The 19,093-nt window shown below is 53.3% G+C and overlaps 3 protein-coding genes across 11 annotated transcripts in view; 1 reads left to right on the forward strand and 2 right to left on the reverse strand.

Moving 5' to 3' along the window:
• Positions 1-4,556, reverse strand: part of MAP2K4 (mitogen-activated protein kinase kinase 4) — an 85,706-nt gene extending 81,150 nt beyond the window's left edge. The window contains exon 1 of one of the 2 annotated variants that reach the window (XM_069872347.1): positions 4,400-4,556. In XM_069872347.1, coding sequence (XP_069728448.1) covers positions 4,400-4,490 — 91 coding nt within the window. In that variant the 5' untranslated portion in view covers positions 4,491-4,556. The remainder of the gene's footprint in view (positions 1-4,399) is intronic. The other variant, XM_069872348.1, reaches the window with a different exon arrangement.
• Positions 1-19,093, reverse strand: part of ADPRM (ADP-ribose/CDP-alcohol diphosphatase, manganese dependent) — a 193,257-nt gene that overhangs the window by 172,480 nt on the left and 1,684 nt on the right. The window contains exons 2-3 of one of the 2 annotated variants that reach the window (XM_069872367.1): positions 18,533-18,649; positions 17,978-18,301 (exon numbers count right to left, since the gene is read on the reverse strand). In XM_069872367.1, the coding sequence (XP_069728468.1) occupies positions 18,006-18,301; positions 18,533-18,649 (413 nt within the window). In that variant the 3' untranslated portion in view covers positions 17,978-18,005. Of the gene's footprint in view, positions 1-17,174; positions 18,302-18,532; positions 18,650-19,093 lie in introns of those variants that run through there. The other variant, XM_069872366.1, reaches the window with a different exon arrangement.
• On the forward strand, positions 9,841-17,164 carry TMEM220 (transmembrane protein 220). Of its 7 annotated transcripts, none has more exons than XM_069872383.1 (6): positions 9,841-9,948; positions 10,420-10,449; positions 11,170-11,230; positions 13,390-13,513; positions 15,081-15,140; positions 16,469-17,164. In XM_069872383.1, the coding sequence occupies exons 1-6, from the start codon at positions 9,862-9,864 to the stop codon at positions 16,599-16,601; spliced, it is 495 nt and encodes a 164-aa protein (XP_069728484.1). In that variant the 5' UTR covers positions 9,841-9,861; the 3' UTR covers positions 16,602-17,164. The 7 variants fall into 7 exon arrangements, with proteins under 7 accessions (XP_069728484.1, XP_069728489.1, XP_069728490.1 ...); XM_069872388.1 differs by having other exon boundaries at positions 16,808-17,164; XM_069872389.1 differs by lacking the exon at positions 16,469-17,164 and adding an exon at positions 15,251-16,378.

Below are 19,093 nucleotides of genomic sequence, written 5' to 3' on the forward strand. Positions count from 1 at the left end.
TTTTTTTCCTTAAATCATTGTCAAAGTGGGATATCCTACTGCCCACAGGACCTCTGTTTTCTCCACAGAATGCCCAGGACATCAACTAAGCAGGAATGCTCCTGGACTTTCAACATCACACATAACTAAGGGCAACAATTCTTCACACCAGCAGTCACCAGCATACAGACTGCAGTCTGCACACAAACTATAATGATCATTTCAAAAATTAAGAAACAGGATCCATTTTCAATACCTAGAAACACAGCTCTCCTTTATCTCTGAGCTGTCAACCATGCCTTGAACACCGCACCACTAACAGCACTGGCCAAAGGGATGCAGCGGGATGAAACAAATCTCCCAGGTTCATAGGCACGAATCGCTGGCACAATTAGCCAGAAGAAGACACAAGCACGAAGCTGCAACATAAAAAGCACTGAGAGCGAGAAGACCTGAAGCAACCACTTGGCTGATTGCAAGGCTTGAGGGCTGTGGCCATGCAGTAAGGCCAGTGTGAGGACAGCCAGGCATCCCTTCATCTCAGTGTTGTCACCAGGAGAGGCTTCAGCCTGCGCACATCAGAAACGCTGTGGGACAGCAAATTCAAAACAGAACAGGGACACCTGTAGAGACCATCTGGATCTGCTGCCCCAGCCTCAGATATCAATGTGATTGGCCTCAATTTCCATGAAGACCTCTCCCCTGCACCACAATCCCTGCCATCTCCCTGTCCTCAGCCATTGCTGAACTTCCCGACATCAGATGCCCCTTACAAAACCACCACCAGCCCTCCTATTAAAACAAAAATCCCCTGCTAGAGGCTCTCACCTCAGGCTAGCCTGCCCAAGCACATGCCCCTGGGGCACAGCAGTGGAGCACTGCTAAAGCCCCTGGCACAGGCCAAAGCCATGGGAGACATCCCTCCCTCTCCCACCACCTCCCTTGCAGCAACAGTCGCATGAGAGTGCTTCTGCCTGAAAATTAACTGAGCTAGGCTTTTTTTTTAACTATAATTACTTGTTTCCAGCTTAATGACTTCCTTGCTCCACCTCGCCGTACCATTTAAGCCAATTAAATGCACACTGACGCAGTTCTACCTATTTTTCTCCCCACCCAGGAATGCATTCCCGCACCTTCCTTGAGCCAGTGCTCACCCAACCCTGCCACGAGCAAACACTGGGCATTCAAACTGTGGAAAACTCACCACTTTTGGTTGGGTATCTTTGCTACAGCTCAGCGTGTCTTGGCATCAGCAGGGAGCCAGCATGACTGGGACATGTGCACTGTGGCAAGCGCACCCCTGAGCGCAGCTGGACCTGCCCCAGCAGCTGCAGACACATCCAGGCCCTTCCCACCCCACCCACAGGTCCTGCAGCTTTGCACCGATGGCCACGGGTTGTCCTCCTAGGATGGAGCTTCTTGCTGGCTCCAGGATCCTGCCTTCACCACCACTGCCACAGCAACCTGCTCCTCCAGAGCCCACCCAGGATCCTGCACCCAGCTCCTCCTAGGACACCAAAACACTCACCTGTTACTTTAAAAAAAACAACCCTAACACCAGGGTTAGTGCTCGAGCACTTGTGCATTATTGAACTGGCCATGTCCCAGTTTAAACCAACTACAAAAGAAGCAGCAGCCCTTCCTCCACCGGGAGCAAGGATGCAGATGCTACATCACCACAGACTTTGAAGGCATCACTGGTTCTGGAGTCAGGGTGCAAAACTAACTCTCAGCTCTGAAGACAGGTGAGATTCAGGGGTACGATTCATAAATACGGAAAACACAGATTCAGGTGGAAGCACCGGGGCCACATGGAGAGCTGTAAGTGCACCGCAAGGAGGGTATTGCATGCTGTGTTACAACCGCTTTGGTGTATGACAGTCAGGTTTTCAATCCAAGCACTTAATTTACGAGGTTTGGAATGCTTTTTTTTTTTTGAGAGGTGTTGTAAATGTGAGTAACGCACCATGGCTCAACAGGTACCCAGGTATCCGCTCCTTCACCTAGCACACAGGGGAAACTGTAAACAGCAAAAATCTACCTTTTTACTCCAAGCATACCAACTCCAGTTTGTAGCAGCAGTTCTCTGCGCAAATGGGTCCCACCAGCCTTGGTGCTGTCTATGTCTGAGCAGGACAGAACAGAGATGGCAGCAAACAGCAGTGACAAATGTCACTTGCTGGGAGTGCCTGCACCTTTCATTACCTTTCCTTCTTCTATTAAACAATAAAGAGTTGCCAAAACAGGGCAAACAGTTTCTTTAGCATTACCATCCCTGTATTAAACCAAAAACCAGCAACCAGCACTGTATCACCTCAGCCTAATGAGGCCTAAAGCATGGCCCAAGCAGGGAGCATTTCTCAGAGGTTCAACTTCGAAAGAAGAATCCAAAAGGCATTTGAAAGTATCAACCGTGTGTGCAGGGCTGCTCAGCCATCAACAAGAGCAAGTAGGAGCCCTGGCAACACAGCCTTACCGTGAATTCCCACTGGGATACAGCAGAACAGAACCAGCCACTCACGGCAGAACCAGTTTCACTCCAAGGAACTGATGGTCCCTGTTCCCTCCCAACCAGATCTACTCCAAGGAACTGGTGGGAAGGGCACACAGATACCATGAGCCGTGCAGCCCTGGTTCCACTCCAAGGAACCAGTGGTCCCTGTGACCTCCCCACCAAATCCACTCCAAGGAACCGGTGATCCTTGTGCCTTTCCAACTGGACTCACTTCAAAGAACTAGTGGTCCATGTGCCCTTCCCATGAGATCCACTCCAAGGAATCAGTGGTCCCTTTATCCTCCCAATCAGATCCACTCCAAGGAACCACTGGTCCAACTGCCCTCCCAAACAGATCCACTCTAAGGAACTGGTGGGAAACTTCCACTGGTTCACTGGGGGTCCCTGTGCCCTCCCAACCAGATCCACTCCAAGGAACCAGTGGTCCCTGTGCCCTCCCAACCAGATCCACTCCAAGGAACTAGTGGGATGGGCACACAGACACCCCGAGTCATGCAGCCTCGGCACCACTTCAAGGAACCAGCAGTTTCTGTGCCTCCCCCCAACCAAATCCACTCCAAGGAACCAGAGGTCCCTGTACCCTTCCAACCAGACCAACTCCAATGAACTGGTGGGAAGAGCACACAGACACTGTGAGCTGTGCAGCCCTGGTTCCACTTCCAGTGGTTGCAAGGAACCAGCGGTCCCTGTGTCCACTGGATCCACTCCAAGAAACTGGTTGATCCATGTGCCCACTCAATCGGATCCAATCCAAGTAATTGGTGGTCCATGTGCCCTTCCAGCCAGATGCACTGCAATGAACCGTGGCCCCTGTGCCCTTCCCACCAGACACACTCCAAGGAACCAGTTCCACTTGAATTAATCAGTGGTTCGTGTACCCTTCTCACAGGATCCACTGCAAGGAACCAGGGGCCCCTGCGCCCTTCCAACCGGTTTCACTGCAAGGAAGTGGTGGTCACTGTGCCCTCCCAACAAGATCCACTCCAAGGAACTGGTGGGAGGGGCGCACAGACACTGTGGGCCACGCAGCCCCAGTTTCACTCCAAGGAACTGATGGTCCCTGTGCCCTCACAGCTGGATCCACTGCAAGGAAGTGATGGGCCCTGTGCCTCCCAGACGGATCCACTCCAAGGCACTGGTGGGAAGGGCACAGGGACACCGTGGGCCTTGCAGCCCCAGATCTGCTGCAAAGAACCAGTGGTCCCTGTGCCCTTCCCACCAGATCCACTCCAAGGAACCAAATCCACTCCAAAGAACCGGTGGTGCTTGTGCCCTCCCAAACAGACTCATTCCAAGGCATCAGTGGCCCATGTGCCCTCCCAACCAGTTCCTCTGCAAGGAACCAGTGGTCCCTGTACCCTCCCAACCGGAACCACTGCAAGGAACCAAATCCACTCCAAGGAGCTGATGGTCCCTGTGCCCTCCCAACCAGTTCCACTGCTAGGAATCAAATCTACTGCAAGGAAACAGTGGCCCCTGTGCCCCCCCAGCCAAACCCACTCTAAGGAACCCGTTCCGCCCCAAGCAACCGGCGGTCCTTGTACCCTTCCCACTGGATCCACTGCAGGGAACCAGGGGCCGGCCCATGTGCCCCTCCGGCCGGTTCCACCGCAAGGAACCAGCGGTCCTTGCACCCTTCCCACCGGCCCCACCGCCAGGAGCGGGCGGTCCCGGTCCCTCCCGGCCGGTTCCACCGCAAGGAGCCCGCTGCGGCCCCCGGCCCCGGCGGTGCCCTCCGAGGAGCCGCCGCTCCTCTCCCGGCCGCCGCGCTCGGGGCCGCCGCGCCGCTCCCCGCTCGGAGCCCCGCAGGCCGGGCCTCGGGCCGCGCTCCCCCTGCCGCCGCCCCGCCGGGGCCTTTGTCGGCGCGGCCCGGGCCCCGCGGGGCTCCCCCCTCGCCCCGCTCACCCTGCATGGTGCCCGCGTGCCCCGGCGCGGCCCCCGGGCCCGGGCCGCCGCCGCCGCCGCCGGAGCCGCCGCTGGGGCTCGGAGTCGCCATTGTGCGCGGGGAGGCGGCGCGGCGGCTGCAATGCAGCAGGGGCGCTCCCGGGCGGGACGGCGACCGCCCCGCCGCCCGCCGCCCCCGCAACCCCTCCCCACGGGGACGGGCCGCCGCTCCGGGGCCCGCCGGGCACCGCCACCCCGGGACCCCAAACCCCGATACCCCAAACCCCGATACCCCGGCCGGGCACCGCCACCCCGGGACCCCAAACCCCGATACCCCGACCGGGCACCGCCACCCCCGGGACCCCAGCCCCCCGATACCGCAACTGGGCACCGCGACCCCTGGGACCCCAACCCTTCCGGGCACCCCCACCCCCGGGACCCCAGCCCCCCAATACTGCACCGGGCTGCGCCATCCCCGGGACCCTAACCCAACTGAGCACCGTGACCCCCCGGGACCCTAACCCAACCGGGTACCACACCCCAGGCACTGTGACCCCCGGGACCCCAAGCCCCCGATACCAGAACCAGGCACCACCACCCCCAGGACCCTAACACAACCGGGCACTGTGACCCCCCCAGGACCCAAACCCCCAGGACCCACGCCGGACACCGCGACCCCTGGGTCCCCAACCCTCCCAGGCACCGCACTGGGATCTCAACCTCCCCTGGCACCGCGACCCCCGGCACCCCAACCTCCCCCGGCACTGCACCCAGCACCGGGCATCGCAACCTGCCCGGGCACCGCACCGCATCCTCCCCAGGAGGCCCCGCAGCCCAGCACCACAACCGTCGGGATGCTCGGGCACCGCAACCCCCGGCATCGCGCTCCAGGACCCCGGGCAGGGCAGCCCCGCTGCACCCGGACCCGCAGTTCGTCCTGCACTGTGCCCAGTTTGCCATGCCCACAGCCCCCCAGCTCCTCTCCCTCATGCCCACAGACCCCAAACCCCACACCCTGTGCCTCCAGACGTGCTGTGCTGAGTCCTGTGCTCACAGCCCCCAGGCCCCGCAGCCCCCCCCCCCCCGTGCCCGCAGCCCCCACTGCCTGCAGCCCCACTCCCCATGCCTGCAGCTCCCCAGCTCCTCTTCCCCATGCCCGCAGACATGCTGTGGTGAACCCTGTGCCCACAGCCCCCCAGTCCCACTCCTCATGCCCCCAGCCCTGCTCCCCATGCCCACAGACCCCCCATGCCTGCAGTCCCTCATGCCCACAGCCGCCCCACCCAGCTTCCCCACGCCTGCAGACCCCCAGCTCCTCTTTCCCGTGCCCACAGCCCTCAGCTCCTGCAGCCTCCCATGCCTGAAGCCCCCCAGCCCTGCTCCCCATGCCCACAGACCCCCAGCTCCTCTTCTCTGTGCCCACAGCCCTGCCAGACACGCTATGCTGAGCCCTGCACCCAGAGCCCCCAGGCCCCACAGCCCCACAGCCCTGCTCCCCATGCCCGCAGCCCCATAGCCTCGCTCCCCATGCCCACAGACCCCCAGCCCTGCTCCCCATGCCCGCAGACCCCCAGCACAGAAGGAGCTCAGCCTCCTGCCCAAGCCCTGCTCTCCAGCGAGTATCTCATGCTCTGCAGAGCTGTCTTCATAAGGAGCTGGGAGAAGGGGCAGAGCTGGTGCTGACCATGCCCCTCTTTCTGCTCTGTCGTTCCAACTCTTGCTGGTCCAAAAATCTTGTCTTCCTCCCTGTCAGGGATGCAGCTTTCCTTTGCCTTGGGGAACACAATTACCTTCTGAAAATCTTCATAGGCTGCTGCCCTACGCTGTCCCACCCTGGCCTCTACTCCCTGTGGGGACATTGCTGACTCTTTCAAAGCTGCATAGAGTTGGTTCCCTCCACCACTTTGGTTGGGAAGAGCAGGAAGCACTCACACCCAAACTTCCTGAACATGGCTTGTGTGGGCACCATGGGTGCTAATTGCCAGCATCCAATAGAGCCTAGAAGAAAGAGCACAGACCCCACAGCAAGCAGCACCACAAGCACACGTGTCCAGGTGATGGTGTGCCCTTATCCTCTCCTCCCATATTCCCATATGGGACACCTCACTGCCTAGCACAAAGTAGGATCCCAACCCTGTATCTTCCCCCACCTAATATGAGGGAGGAGTCACAGGAGTGGAGCATAATATGGTGGATGGGCATAGGCCTCAGAAACAAAGAGGCCAGAGCTCAGCAAGGCTTATCTTATTGCTCTCTACAACTGCCTGAAAGGAGGTTGTGGAGAGGAGGGAGCTGGCCTCTTCTCCCAAGTGACAGGGGACAGGACGAGAGGGAATGGCCTCAAGCTCCACCAGAGGAGGTTCAGGGTGGACATCAGGAAAAAATTTTTCACGGAGAGGGTCATTGGGCACTGGCAGAGGCTGCCCAGGGAGGGGGTTGAGTCACCTTCCCTGGAGGGGTTTAAAAGATGAGTGGATGAGGTGCTGAGGGACATGGTTTAGTGATTGATGGGAATGGTTGGACTCGATGATCCAGTGGGCCCTTTCCAACCTAGTGATTCTATGATTCTGTGATTCCATGAAGTCAGGTCCCATGGCAGTAAGCAGGTTCAGCCTGGACTCCAGGCAAGCATACTGCAATGAGACAGGTCTGAGGTTCAGTCAAGTCCCCAGGTCAGGGTCTGGCTCATGGCCTCAGGACGTGACCAGGCACAGCAGCAACACAGCTGCAGTGCAGCTTTGGTGGGAATAAAAGTAAATGCTTAGGTTAAAACAGCTCCCAAGAGAAAGATTGGAGAAGTCTCCTCCAAGGCTTCTTCCAGCTTTTTTTCAAAGTGCTCTAAAGCCACTTGTTGCTTATTAAACCGCTTGCTCTGACCAGAAAACTGGCCTTAAGTGCCAAGAGTTAAACTCCTGGGGAGGGGTTGCAGGCCAGGTCCTGACACAAAAGACTTTCACCTCCCTAATCCCACAACTTTCCTTTCTCTTCCCTCTCTTGCTTAAGCTTCTCTTCTGCCCTAACTGAGAGTGCCGGTCCAAATTTGGCATCTTGCAGACTGTGATACGGAAACCCAGCACCTGCAGGCAAACATTGGCAGAAGCTGACATCTGGCTCCTTCTCTGCTTTGTGCCACCAGCATACAGCTTATCACAGAATCATAGAATCATAGAATAACCAGATTGGAAGAGACCCACCGGATCATCGAGTCCAACCATTCCTATCAAACACTAAACCATGTCCCTTAGCACCTCGTCCACCCGTCCCTTAAACACCTCCAGGGAAGGTGACTCAACCACCTCCCTGGGCAGCCTGTTCCAGCGCCCAATCACCCTTTCTGTGAAAATTTTTTTCCTAATGTCCAGCCTAAACCTCCCCTGGCGGAGCTTGAGGCCATTCCCTCTCGTCCTGTCCCCCATCACTTGGGAGAAGAGGCCAGCTCCCTCCTCTCCACAACCTCCTTTCAGGTAGTTGTAGAGAGCAATGAGGTCTCCCCTCAGCCTCCTCTTCTCCAGGTTAAACACCCCCAGCTCTCTCAGCCGCTCCTCATAAGGCCTGTTCTCCAGCCCCTTCACCAGTTTTGTTGCTCTTCTCTGCTTGCTTGCAGTTATGTAAAATCACCGTTTATCCTTCCTCTCCCTGCAAACCTAGGAGTATCAACAATACCTGTCCTGGCAGATGTTTGTAAAACCTGTTCTCGAAGACCTCCAGTGATTGAGATTGCACCATCCCCCAGCAATCTGTTCCAGCACACTTCTATCCTGACATTATCTGAAAGCCTAACTTAATCTTTCTTGTCTGTGATGAAATCCTTTATAGCCTCTCCTGTTTGCCATGGCCACAGTCTTCTTTATAATGATCTCTTGATTACCACTTGATTACTGTAGTTTCCCCTCCTCGCTCTGGCTTTCTCTTTTGCAGACTACTTCAACTCAATTCCTTCAGCCTTCCTCTATGTTTTCTGTTACCTCTTGTGACTTCTTTTTTTTCCTCTGTTGATCTGCAGTTTTTGAAGCACGGGATGGGCGACTGATGCAATGTTTCAGTAACATCTCTGGTACAGTTTCTTGGGGAAAACAGCCTGGCTGTGCCACTCTCACAGCCTGGCAGCTGGTCCATCCCTGCAGCTCTCCCCTTTGAAAGCCTCTGCCCTTTACAGGCAGAGTTGCCAAACTGAGGACAAGCTTGGGCTTCTGCAGGCTAGGTAGCAGAATCCAGAGGGGCACAAGGAGGGAAAAAAGTTCTATTTAATATTGAGGAACTAATTTTCAAGTAGCTCAAATTACACTCAGGTACCGCATGTTCTTGGCCTCCCTCTTATGGGAGAAAGCAGTATTGCTGAGGACTCCCTGCAGAAAGAGAAAGTCTGCTCTGACCACAGGGTCGGGGTGAGTATGGGAGGTGCTGGTGGCAGTGGGTAAAGCTTTAAAGTGCACAGCCTCGGAATTCTTTGTTGCAGTAAGTACACCAAGCACTAAACATCCTTTCTATTTCTAAAGCAAAGGGCTGCAGCACTTCCCATCTGAGGCCAGGCTGAGAGAGTTGGGGTTGTTCAGCCTGGAGAAGAGAAGGCTCCGGGGAGACCTTATAGTGACCTTCCAGTACCTGAAAGGGCTTCAAAAAAGCTGGGGAGGGACTGTTTGCAAAGGCTTGTGGTGATAGGACTAGGGGCAATGGGTATAAACTGGAGAGGGGCAGAGTTAGACTAGACATAAGGAAGAATTTCATGATGAGGGTGGTGAGGCCCTGCACAGGTTGCCCAGGGAAGCTGTGGCTGCCCCATCCCTTGGAGGTGTCCAAGGCCAGGTTGGATGGGCCTTGGGCAGCCTGATCTACTGGGACGTCCCTGCCTCTCACAGGGGGTTGGAACTGGGTGATCTTTAAGGTCCCTTCCAACCGAAATAATTCTATGACCGTAAAAGTCCTTTTCAATCTAAAGGGCGCCGTGATTCCATAACACGTGGAAGACAGGAGAACACTTCCCTTCCTGGCCTTGCTGGAACAGCATCGCTAACGCCGCTGGAGCGGGACTGGGCTGCTTAAATAAGACATTTTCCAACTCTCTGGGACCACTCGGGAACCACCCGCACCAGCCCCGCCGCTCCCCTTTCTCCACAAGGGCCCCTGAACCAGCCCCTCCCCGACCCTTATGGGCGCCCAGCGTGGCCACGCCCCTCGCTCTGGCCACGCCTCCTCAAGACACCGCCCCCTACGGGCGGCCCTTAGCCTCGCCCCTTCCTGTAACCACGCCCACGCCCACCGTGGTCACGCCCCCTACGTGTCCCCGCCCCCGCCATCACGCCCCTCACATGGCCACGCCCCCATGTGACACGTCGAATAGTCATAGACGTCTCCTCCCGTGGCCACGCCCCCATTTAGCCACCCCACCGGGCTCCTTCATGGCCCCGCCCCTCCCCGTGACCCCGCCGTCCCACGTGACCCCGCCGTCCCACGTGACCCCGCCCCCGGCGGCCCCGGTGCTGGCCATGGCGGGCGGGGCGGCTGAGGGGCGGCTGTGGCGGCTCTGCAACCTCCTCATGGCCGCCTTCTTCGGGCTGGCGGCCGCCGTGCAGGTGAGGGCGGGCTGCCCGGGGCGGTGGGCGGTCTCGCTCCGCCTCACCCGTTCCTTCCAGCTCACTTCCCACCGTTCTACTGTCTCCCGTTGGCCCCCGCTCCCCCCGTCCCTCCCGCTCCCCCTCTTCCACGCACTCTGCTCTCCCCGTTCCCTCTCCCTCCTTCTGTTCTCCCCTTTTTCCCCCTTTCCCGTCTCGTTCTCCCCCTTTTCCCCCCCTTTCCCCTCCTCCTTTCTCCCCTCTTCTCCCCCTTTCACCCCCGTCTATCCCCCGTTCCCTCCCGATTCCTCCCCTCTTCCCCCCTTTCACCCTCTTTTCCCCCCACTTTTTCCCTCCTTTTTCCCCCATTCCCCCCCTCCCCCGATTCCTCCCCCCTTTCCCCTCTATTCTTTCCCGCTCTATGTCCCCCTTCCCCCTCGTTCCCTCCCGTTCCTCCCCGCTCCCGGGGACTCATCCCCTCTCCCCCCGCAGGTGAACGACCCCGACGCTGGGCTGTGGATGGTGAGTTCGAGCCCTTCTTCTGCCACCCTGCGAGGGTCCTCGTCCTGCTCCGCCAGGGAGGAACCTGCTCCCCGCTTTGGGCAGGGGAAACCGATCTTCGTGCTGCAGCGAGGGCTGGAATCACCTCAAGATCCTCCTGATCTGCCTTGGATCCGCTCCTGCCCCAGGAAGCGGCGGCTTTGGTGCCTGGTGTCATGCTTGGGGAGGCAGCGAGAAAACCCCGCTCTGGCAGCCCTTTTTCCAGCAGGAGAAACAGCCCCGTGTGGAGCTGAGGGGGAGGGGTGTGTCTGTGCATGAGGCAGGAGCTGCTGGGTGGGTGGGGGCTGTCCCCTGGGTGTCCCTGGCCCTGAAGGACCATCCCTCGTGCAGGATGCCGTCCTCTGTGTGTGAGCCCAGCTGACAGCAGCAGCACAGGATGCTCCAGCTCTCAGATCCCCCAGAGAGGGGCAGGGACTCCACAGGAGGTTGGTTGGGCAGCAAGGACTCAGGAACGCAGGAGGTGAGGAACAAGGACTGGCACTCAGCTGATGGTCGAGGGTTTTAGGTGGTGATGAAGGTGAGCGCTAGCAGTGCCAGGATGAGCCAGAGGGAGAGGGGTTGGTAGCTGTTCCACACGTCTGGCAGGCTGATGTGGCGGGGAGCAGCGTAGATGTGGATGGGAGCTGCTGCTTCCTCATCTTTCTAAGCTTCCTACAGAGCAGATCTGTGTTTTGTTAACAGGTTGTCTACTTAGTGCCTGCTGCCCTGACGCTGCTTGTTGGCATTAATCCTTCTGTAACAGGTAGGATATTGTGCACAACAGTCTCTGCTCAAATTTTGCTCCCAGAAGTTCTGTATTTGTTGAGTCACAGATTAAGATCAGGCCACCTGGAAACATCGTACCGCCTTTGGAGGGCAAAAAGCTGTGGGACCTGCTTCTACAAAAGCTGGTTGTTTTACTGCTGATGTTTGGACATGCTGGGGGTGAGCAGAGGAGCCCTGTGTAAAGGCCTATAGCTGTGTTGGTCTTACCTTTGCACCCTGGTTCCAGTGCTCAAAGCCCGAGTAGAGCATAAGTCTAGGAGCATGCTCTGAACCTGGCTCTGGTGTTGATGTCAGCACATTAATTCACTTGTTTCTTCAATATGAATCTGTGTTTTTGTTTATCTGCCACACGGAAGAGCTGTTGAGCTCTGCATGGTCCATTGAAAGAGCTAAAGAGCTGCTTCAGTATCAAGTCACTGCACACGGGCCGTGATGGAGACATGTAGTGGCTGAGTTTCTGAGGGCCTGTGCTAAGAGAGATTAAACTACACAACATGTTGAGAGAGACTCAGTTGGATCAGATTTGCTCCAGGACTCCAGAACATAGTTTATTATTTTGTATTTTCATCCAGTGGAATTGATTTTAAAATTATGACATTTTATGTACGCAAAGTGACTGTCTCTTTTCTGGAGATGCCATTGACACAGTCTCCAACAACATCCTTCTCTCTGGGAGAGAGATGGATTTGAAGGGTGGACCGTTTGGTGGATAAAGAATTGGTTGGATGATTGCATTGAGAGAGTAGCGGTCAACAGCTTGATGTCCAGATGGAGATCCATGACAAGTGTTCAAGGCCAGGTTGGATGGGGCCTTGAGCAGCCTGGTCCAGTGGGAGGTGTCCCTGCCCATGGCAGAGGGTTGGAGTTAGATGGTCTTTAAGGTCCTATCTGAAGCAAACTGTTCTGTGATTTTATGAACGGTCACTTACTCTCAGTAAATCAAAGGCATGTTTATGCCAAGAAATAAAACCTTCAGGAGAGCCTGCTGTCGCCACAAGTCACACCGTTGCAGTCTCTCTGCCTTCTGGCTGTCTGTATATGAAGTGGCAGCGTTCACACAGCCAAAACCCAGGAAGGTGGATTGCCTGTGGTTTTGAACTTTTCAGAGGAAGTTTAGTTGTGCGATAGGTGTAGCATCAGCATAAAAGCATTTAGCTGGTCAGGACCTGTGTGTTAAACACACAAGGAGGTTTTTGTTACTTGTACCAAGATCTGTGGAAAATAAAGATTAAAATAGCACAACCATTGTATAACTGGACACGTATGGAAACTGACCACAGGGTATTTGCCATTCAGGGCTGAGGAAGACACAGATTCTGCCTCTACTCAGCTGCAGGAAATTCAGCCATATAGGGAATCGATTACTGTGTTGGGGCATGCTGAGCTCTTTGGTTTTGGCAGCCCGTCATCTTTGATGCTTGCCTGGAGGGGGGTCAGTGTCCAAAGACTGCTTTTAACTGCATGGGTTTTGCTGTTCACATTGCTAAGATCAGGGAGCACTCCTCCCGTTGGCTGCTCACCTCTCTCTCACGATGTGGAAAACCACAAGAACCCGTGGGGCTATGCAGATATTCCACATTATCTGTATTTCTCTGTTTAAGAACGTTGGTCACCAAGCTCAGGTGGAGGCTTAGCAGGGAGTATGAGGGATGACACTCAGTGGTCACTCCATACCCCTGAGGGCTGGCTGGGAGCTGGGATTCTCTCCCACAGACCCTGCTGGGCATCTGAGGCCCTGTTCAGCCTCTGGTTATGGCTGTGAACTCTGGAACAGCCGCTTCTCCCGCTGAAGTGAACTTTCATTTGTTATCCACCTTTTTTTTTTTTCTTTTCCATGCATGTGGAATGCTGGAGCCTGTTTTGTTTGCTGGAGAGAACAGGAAACTGTTTTCATTGAGGTACTGCTGCCAAGAAGTTGCATTCCTAGGAAAGCGAGCCCCAAGCTCACTGGTGTTTATTTATACAGTGCTTCTTAGCAGATTTCCCTGGTCACAAAGATGCTGGTATCATTCCCATCTTCCTGCCTAAGATGTGTGTTTGCTGGAGGCATCGCTTTTAGCGACTTGGGTGCTTTTTGATGTAGAGTTTACTTCATGCACTACATTGCCATAGCTGGCAGTCTGTTTTTCCCTTCAGATAATGGTGTTTGGAGGAGCCTCTGTGACCTTCATTCTGCTGGTTGTGTTGTTGGAACCTTTGTCCTGGCTTGCTCTTTGTTTGTTTATGCTCAAGGAAACATTTTGCACGAAGAGGAAGGCAGGTAAGCAGTGTTTTATTTTTTCCTTTCCCCTGCAGGAATTCAGCACACGGGGCCATCTCCTTCTGGTGGTCACTTTGTCCAACTGTATTCGCTGGGCTGTTGAAGTGAGTGCTGCTGGTCCAAGGGAATCAGACCAGGCAAGAGGGACCACAGTGCTCCAAACCAACTCCAAACCAGTGATCTGGTGGACAAAAGTTCTTAGAGAGGGAACGGTGCTGACTGCTGGCCTGATTGTGGCAGTTACATTTAACTGGGGGCAGTTCTGGCTTTCAAAGACCAGGGAAGTAGCACAGCAGAAGAGCTTGGTGTTCTCTTGATGGAGCTGTAGGAATGGGAATTCATGTTTTAAAAATACCTGCAGTGACACCATATGCATGTGTGAGCTGCAGGTCCTCAAAACTACGAGGGGATTGAGGGGGAGAGAGAATTTCTCACCTGGACATTCTCATTGCCTAAAGTAGATGCCTGCACTGTATTTACACCTACACTTGGGTCTGGGCAGTCCCCAGTTTCAGTACAGGATGGGGGATGATGTGATTGAGAGCAGCCCTACAGAGAAGGACTGAGGGTGCTGGTCGATGAGAAGCTCAACATGAGCTGGCAATGAGTGCTCACAGCCCAGAAGGCCAAATGTGTCCTGGGCTACATCAAAAGCAGTGTGGCCAGCAAGTCGAGGGAGGTGATTCTGCCCCTCTGTTCCTCTCTTGTGAGACCTCATCTGGAATATTATGTCCTGTTCTGGAATCCTCAACCTAAGAAGGAGATGGAACTGTTGGAACGGGTCCAGAGGAGGCTACAAGGATGATCAGAGGGCTGGAGCACCTCCCATACAAGGACAGGCTGAGAGAGTTGGGGTTGTTCAGCCTGGAGAAGAGAAGGCTCCGAGGAGACCTTTTAGCTACCTTCCAGTACCAGAAGGGGCTGCAAGAGAGCTGGGGAAGGACTGTTCACAAAGGCTTGGAGTGATAGGACAAGGGGCAATGGGGATAAACTGGTGAGGGCCAGATTTGGACTAGACATAAGGAAGAATTTCTTCACCATGAGAGTGGTGAGGCAGGTTGCCCAGGGAAGTTGTGGCTGCCCCATCCCTGGAGGTGTTCAAGGCCAGGTTGGATGGGGCTTCGGCAGCCTGATCCAGTGGGAGGTGTCCCTGCCCATAGCAGGGAGGGTTGGAACTGGATGGGCTTTAAGGTCCCTTCCAACCCAAACTATTCTATGATTCTATGATTAAGGTGAAGCACTGGCAGCTCCTGTGGCTGTTCACCTTCTGGAATACTGCGATGCTGCTTTGCTCCGTCTTAATGAGAGAAACGTGCTGTGGAGTAGAGGTTTAGCAGCAAAACCAAAAGGGGAAGCAGGAATTTCTGGAGCTGTATGGCTGGGCCACGTGTGCTTGCAAGATCTGTGGCGGAAGGTGAAGTCGCTCAGTGTAAATAGCTTTATACTTATAATCCTAGTGAAATACATTGTACTCCAAAAGGAGGCAGTGCATTCTTACACTCCTGTTTGGAGGCAGAATTTGTATTTTTTTAAAAGGAAACGTGTGTTATTTTGCTTGGGTTTTTAGAGAGTTGTTTGGTCTCGTGATTATCACAATGTGGATGAGTCTTTGTCGCAGTTCAGCAAAGTAAGTTCTGTTCCCTTTTTCTAATCCATTCATACACTGACGTTTAGTGATGAGCACCTTCAGAAGACAAAGTTGATTTTCACTGCTTTATTTTCTGCTCTATCTCACAGTCTGAACCTTCTCAGATACCCAAGCAGCAGTGGCTGTGCTCTAGCCTGTAGGACCTTTTAGGACAAAAGTCTGTGTGGGGAAAAGTAAAGCTTCATAAGCCATTTTTTCTGCTCCCCTGCTAATGGGCAGGAAACGTTTTCCCTTTGCTTAAGGACAGTGGGCCCCTTCAGTGGAACAGGTTAGGGAATGTTGGCTGCAGCTGCTAATGAACCACAAAGCCCTTCACAGAATCATAGAATAGTTTGGGTTGGAAGGGACCTTAAAGATCATCTAGTTCCAACCTCCCTGCCATTCCTGCCATTGCTTCCAGTTTGCAGAGCTTTCCAGCAAAGGTCTCTGTACTGGTGTCTGCCATGTGCACTGAAGCTGGTGGGTGGGCAGAAGACTCTGGGTGGCTGCCTGGTCTGCAGCAGCTCCATGTTTCCCCTCCAGCCTCTTTAGAGGTCTGTGCTACAGCAGTTTTGCTAAATTCCTGTTATCCGGGAACGTGAAACAATCAAAATCAGTCAAAGAGTACCTTTGGGCGGGGAAAACCTGTTACAGCTGCTCTGGGCATGCAGGGGTCTATGTTTTGTTACCTAGTTTACGTAGCCTGAGGTGGCATAAAAACTTTCTACTGGCACATGGTGCCTCTCCTCTAAGGGAGCGGACAATGCTGATGGAGCTACAGGAGAGCCGTGGAGATGAACCAAGGGCTGGAGCACTCCTGCTGAGGACAGGCTCGGAGAGCTGGGGTTGTTCATCTTGGAGAAGGCTCTGGAGAGACCTTATAGTGGCCTTTTGCTGCTGGAAGGGGCTCGAGGAAAGCTGAGGGGAGGCATTTTACAAGGCCATGGAGTGATATGATGAAGGGGAATGGTTTTAAATTGGAAGCGGGGAGATTTAGATTGGACATTGGGAAGAAATTCTTCTCGATGAGGGTGGTGAGGCCCTGGCCCAGGTTGCCCAGAGTGGTTGTGGCTGCCCCATCCCTGGAGGTGTTCAGGGCCAGGTTGGATGGGTTTTTGAGCCCCCTGATCCAGTGGGAGGTGTCCCTGCCCATGGCAGGGAGGTGGAATTCAGTGGGCTTTAAGGTCTCTTCTAGCCTAAACCATTCTATGATTCAATGATTCTCTGCTGTCTTTAGCAAATAAGAGCCTGATTCCAGCTGCAGCCAGGAGTGAATGTTTCCTAGCAGTCTCATTGGAAGTAGCTCTGTTCCATTTGCTTCTTTCCAGGAGCCCACTGGGTGGAATTCGCTTGACCGCAGCAGTTGTGGTTGCCCTCTTCCCCTTTGTTTCATGGCTGTACGTTTATATGAACAAAGAGATGCGAGCATCTTGGCCAACACACTGTAAAACGGTGATTTAATCTGGGGGAGAAAGTACAGAATGAATATTCTGACCTGATTTGCCTTTGCTTGTGCTTCTTAATGAGAAGTTAGCATACCAAGAACACCTGTCTGCTGCTGGCAGTGTGGGTTGGGATTGGTTAAAAAAAATGAGCAACACTGTCATATCCGAGTGGAGAATTTTTCTGGGGAAACTGTTATTCAGCTGACTTCTTTATTTCCAAAGCACTGCTGACCTAATGAATATCCTAAAGGTTTATCCAAGATGTCCTGGCACCCCTGGATAACTCTCCAACCACCTTGGACTCTGGGAAATCTGCTGTTCTGTAACACAAGGGAAAAGTAAAGCAAATTATTTGTTTCAATAAATGCCTTTTTACAGCCATAAAACTTCCAGATACCTGCCTGGATATCTTGGATATCTCCATTGAGACCAACTGGGAAATTGACCAGTCTGTATTTCTGTTCCTATGCTAAAACAGATGAAGAATAGATTTGAAGAAATATTTTTGCTGTTAACAAAAAGAAAAAAAAAATCTGTTTTTACAGAGTAATAAATACTATTTTTCTAAAGAAAATTAAATTAAGCCTTCTGTATCTTTATTTTCGGCGAGATGTGAACTCAAAGAGTGTCCCAGCAGACATGGGGTGAGTTGTGATAGTGACCCTCATGGAAGAGCCCACACTGCAGCCCTGTGACAGTGAGCACGTTCCACCTGTAGAAGGAGGTGCAGGTGACATTGGACACACGAGCTGGCTGGGAGAGAGCCAGAACAGGTCCAGATGCAGCACAGCAACGTGCATTAGATCCTTCTGTGTTCTTTGCTCAGTGCTGCAGGCTGAAACAGCTGCACGCGTGTCGATGCGGTGGGTATATCCAAGCATTACAGGATGTAGCATGGATGGTCTCGTTTCCCTTGGGCTGAGCTTTATTTCCAAGAGACTTTAGTCTTGTAAAGCACTGCTCAGAGACTGCATGAGGCCAGGGGTAGGGTAATTCTGCCAGACATGAGACATTGCTTACTGTGCTGTTAATACATATTGAAATACTGGGCAGGTACAATCCACATGCTTTAATTCTCACTGATATGGAAAAAGGAGTGGGGTTTTTTTGACAATATTCATAATACAATTTGCACTTTTCACAGTAAGTAACAATCCAATGAGGATTGGATGTTTCGTGTCAACTTTCTGCACTCAAGTACTTTTATTTCAAACACAGCTACTGGCCTTCTTTGTTCTCCATGAAAAAGTGAGGTCTGTTGTCCTACAGAAATATAATTTCTCAAGTTCTGTATCCAAGACAAAAATGTTAGAGTTAAAGCTATAAGGATCAGCCATGCACATCTTTCTATGAGCAAATAAGCTGAATTGTCTGCTTTTTTTATGCAAGTATTTCCTGAAGAAGAGCAATTTGTATTTGATTACCGTTTTGAGAAATGCATAACTTTGTCCGAGATTCTGCCCCTTCCCTTTAGTATCATTTTATCTTCATAGACATAAATGGTTCCAAAGGCATTGCTTTCTGGTGGAGTTTCGATGACCCCCTCCAAAGTCAGATGATGAACTCCATGAGAGTCTAAACAATAGCCACCATCGTGCAGGTGCCCTGCGATAAAGCAAACCACGCAGCCATGGGAGTGTATGACCGACAGGGCATCTTCGTAATTCCAGGCTAGGGAAACTATGTCTGAAGCATCTGGATGAATGGGCAGATGACCTGCAGGTGAGAGGGAAAGAAGCAGGAGAATTACTTTTAAGTCTAACCAACCTCTACCTCCATTGCTGGTGAGTCCAATCTCCCCCATACAGAAAGCCCCTCAAGTGTCAGACACGGCTGCTGTTCTCCTCCATCACAGCTTCCATGTGTGCTACGCATTTTCCTTGGCTCATACATTGGCTACATTACTTTGTTTGCATATATCCCCGTATCGCCCCCATATCCACCTACCCATAACTATGACTTTTTCTTGGTTTTCATCAGAGAACTTGAGGACGTCATCAAACCAGTCCAGCTGGGCTTGGCTAAATCCACCGTTAAACTCCACAAACCGAGGTTCTTTGAGTCCTGCAATGCAGAAGAAGGTCAGGCAGAGGTGCATGCACTTCCTATGGCTTCCCTATTTGCTTGCCTGGTAGATGATTTACTCTTATAACTTTTTTTCATATCTCAGATCAAAACTCAAACTGAAAATATGTTCAAGGCCAGGCTGAGTGAGGCATTGAGCACCTTGATCCAGTGAGAGACTTACCATGGAAGGGGTTGGAACTGGATGGGCTTTAAGGTCCCTTCCAACCCAAATCATTATGTAACTGATTCTATGAAAGCTCTAGCTTCCTTGTACAAAAGGGAAAAATATTTTTTAGCAGTTTGGGGGTTTTTGGTCATGCTGTACGCACAGGATTTCCACTTCTGGGACACTCCCCAGCATGAGATAGGGCAGTCACCACTCAACACGCTGCAATAGCAGCGTCACCAACAGCTGCCGTTTGTTCTGATGCCACAGAGCCC

Source organism: Phaenicophaeus curvirostris, chromosome 19 (genome assembly GCF_032191515.1).
Source record: "Phaenicophaeus curvirostris isolate KB17595 chromosome 19, BPBGC_Pcur_1.0, whole genome shotgun sequence".
Lineage (NCBI taxonomy): Eukaryota > Metazoa > Chordata > Aves > Cuculiformes > Cuculidae > Phaenicophaeus > Phaenicophaeus curvirostris.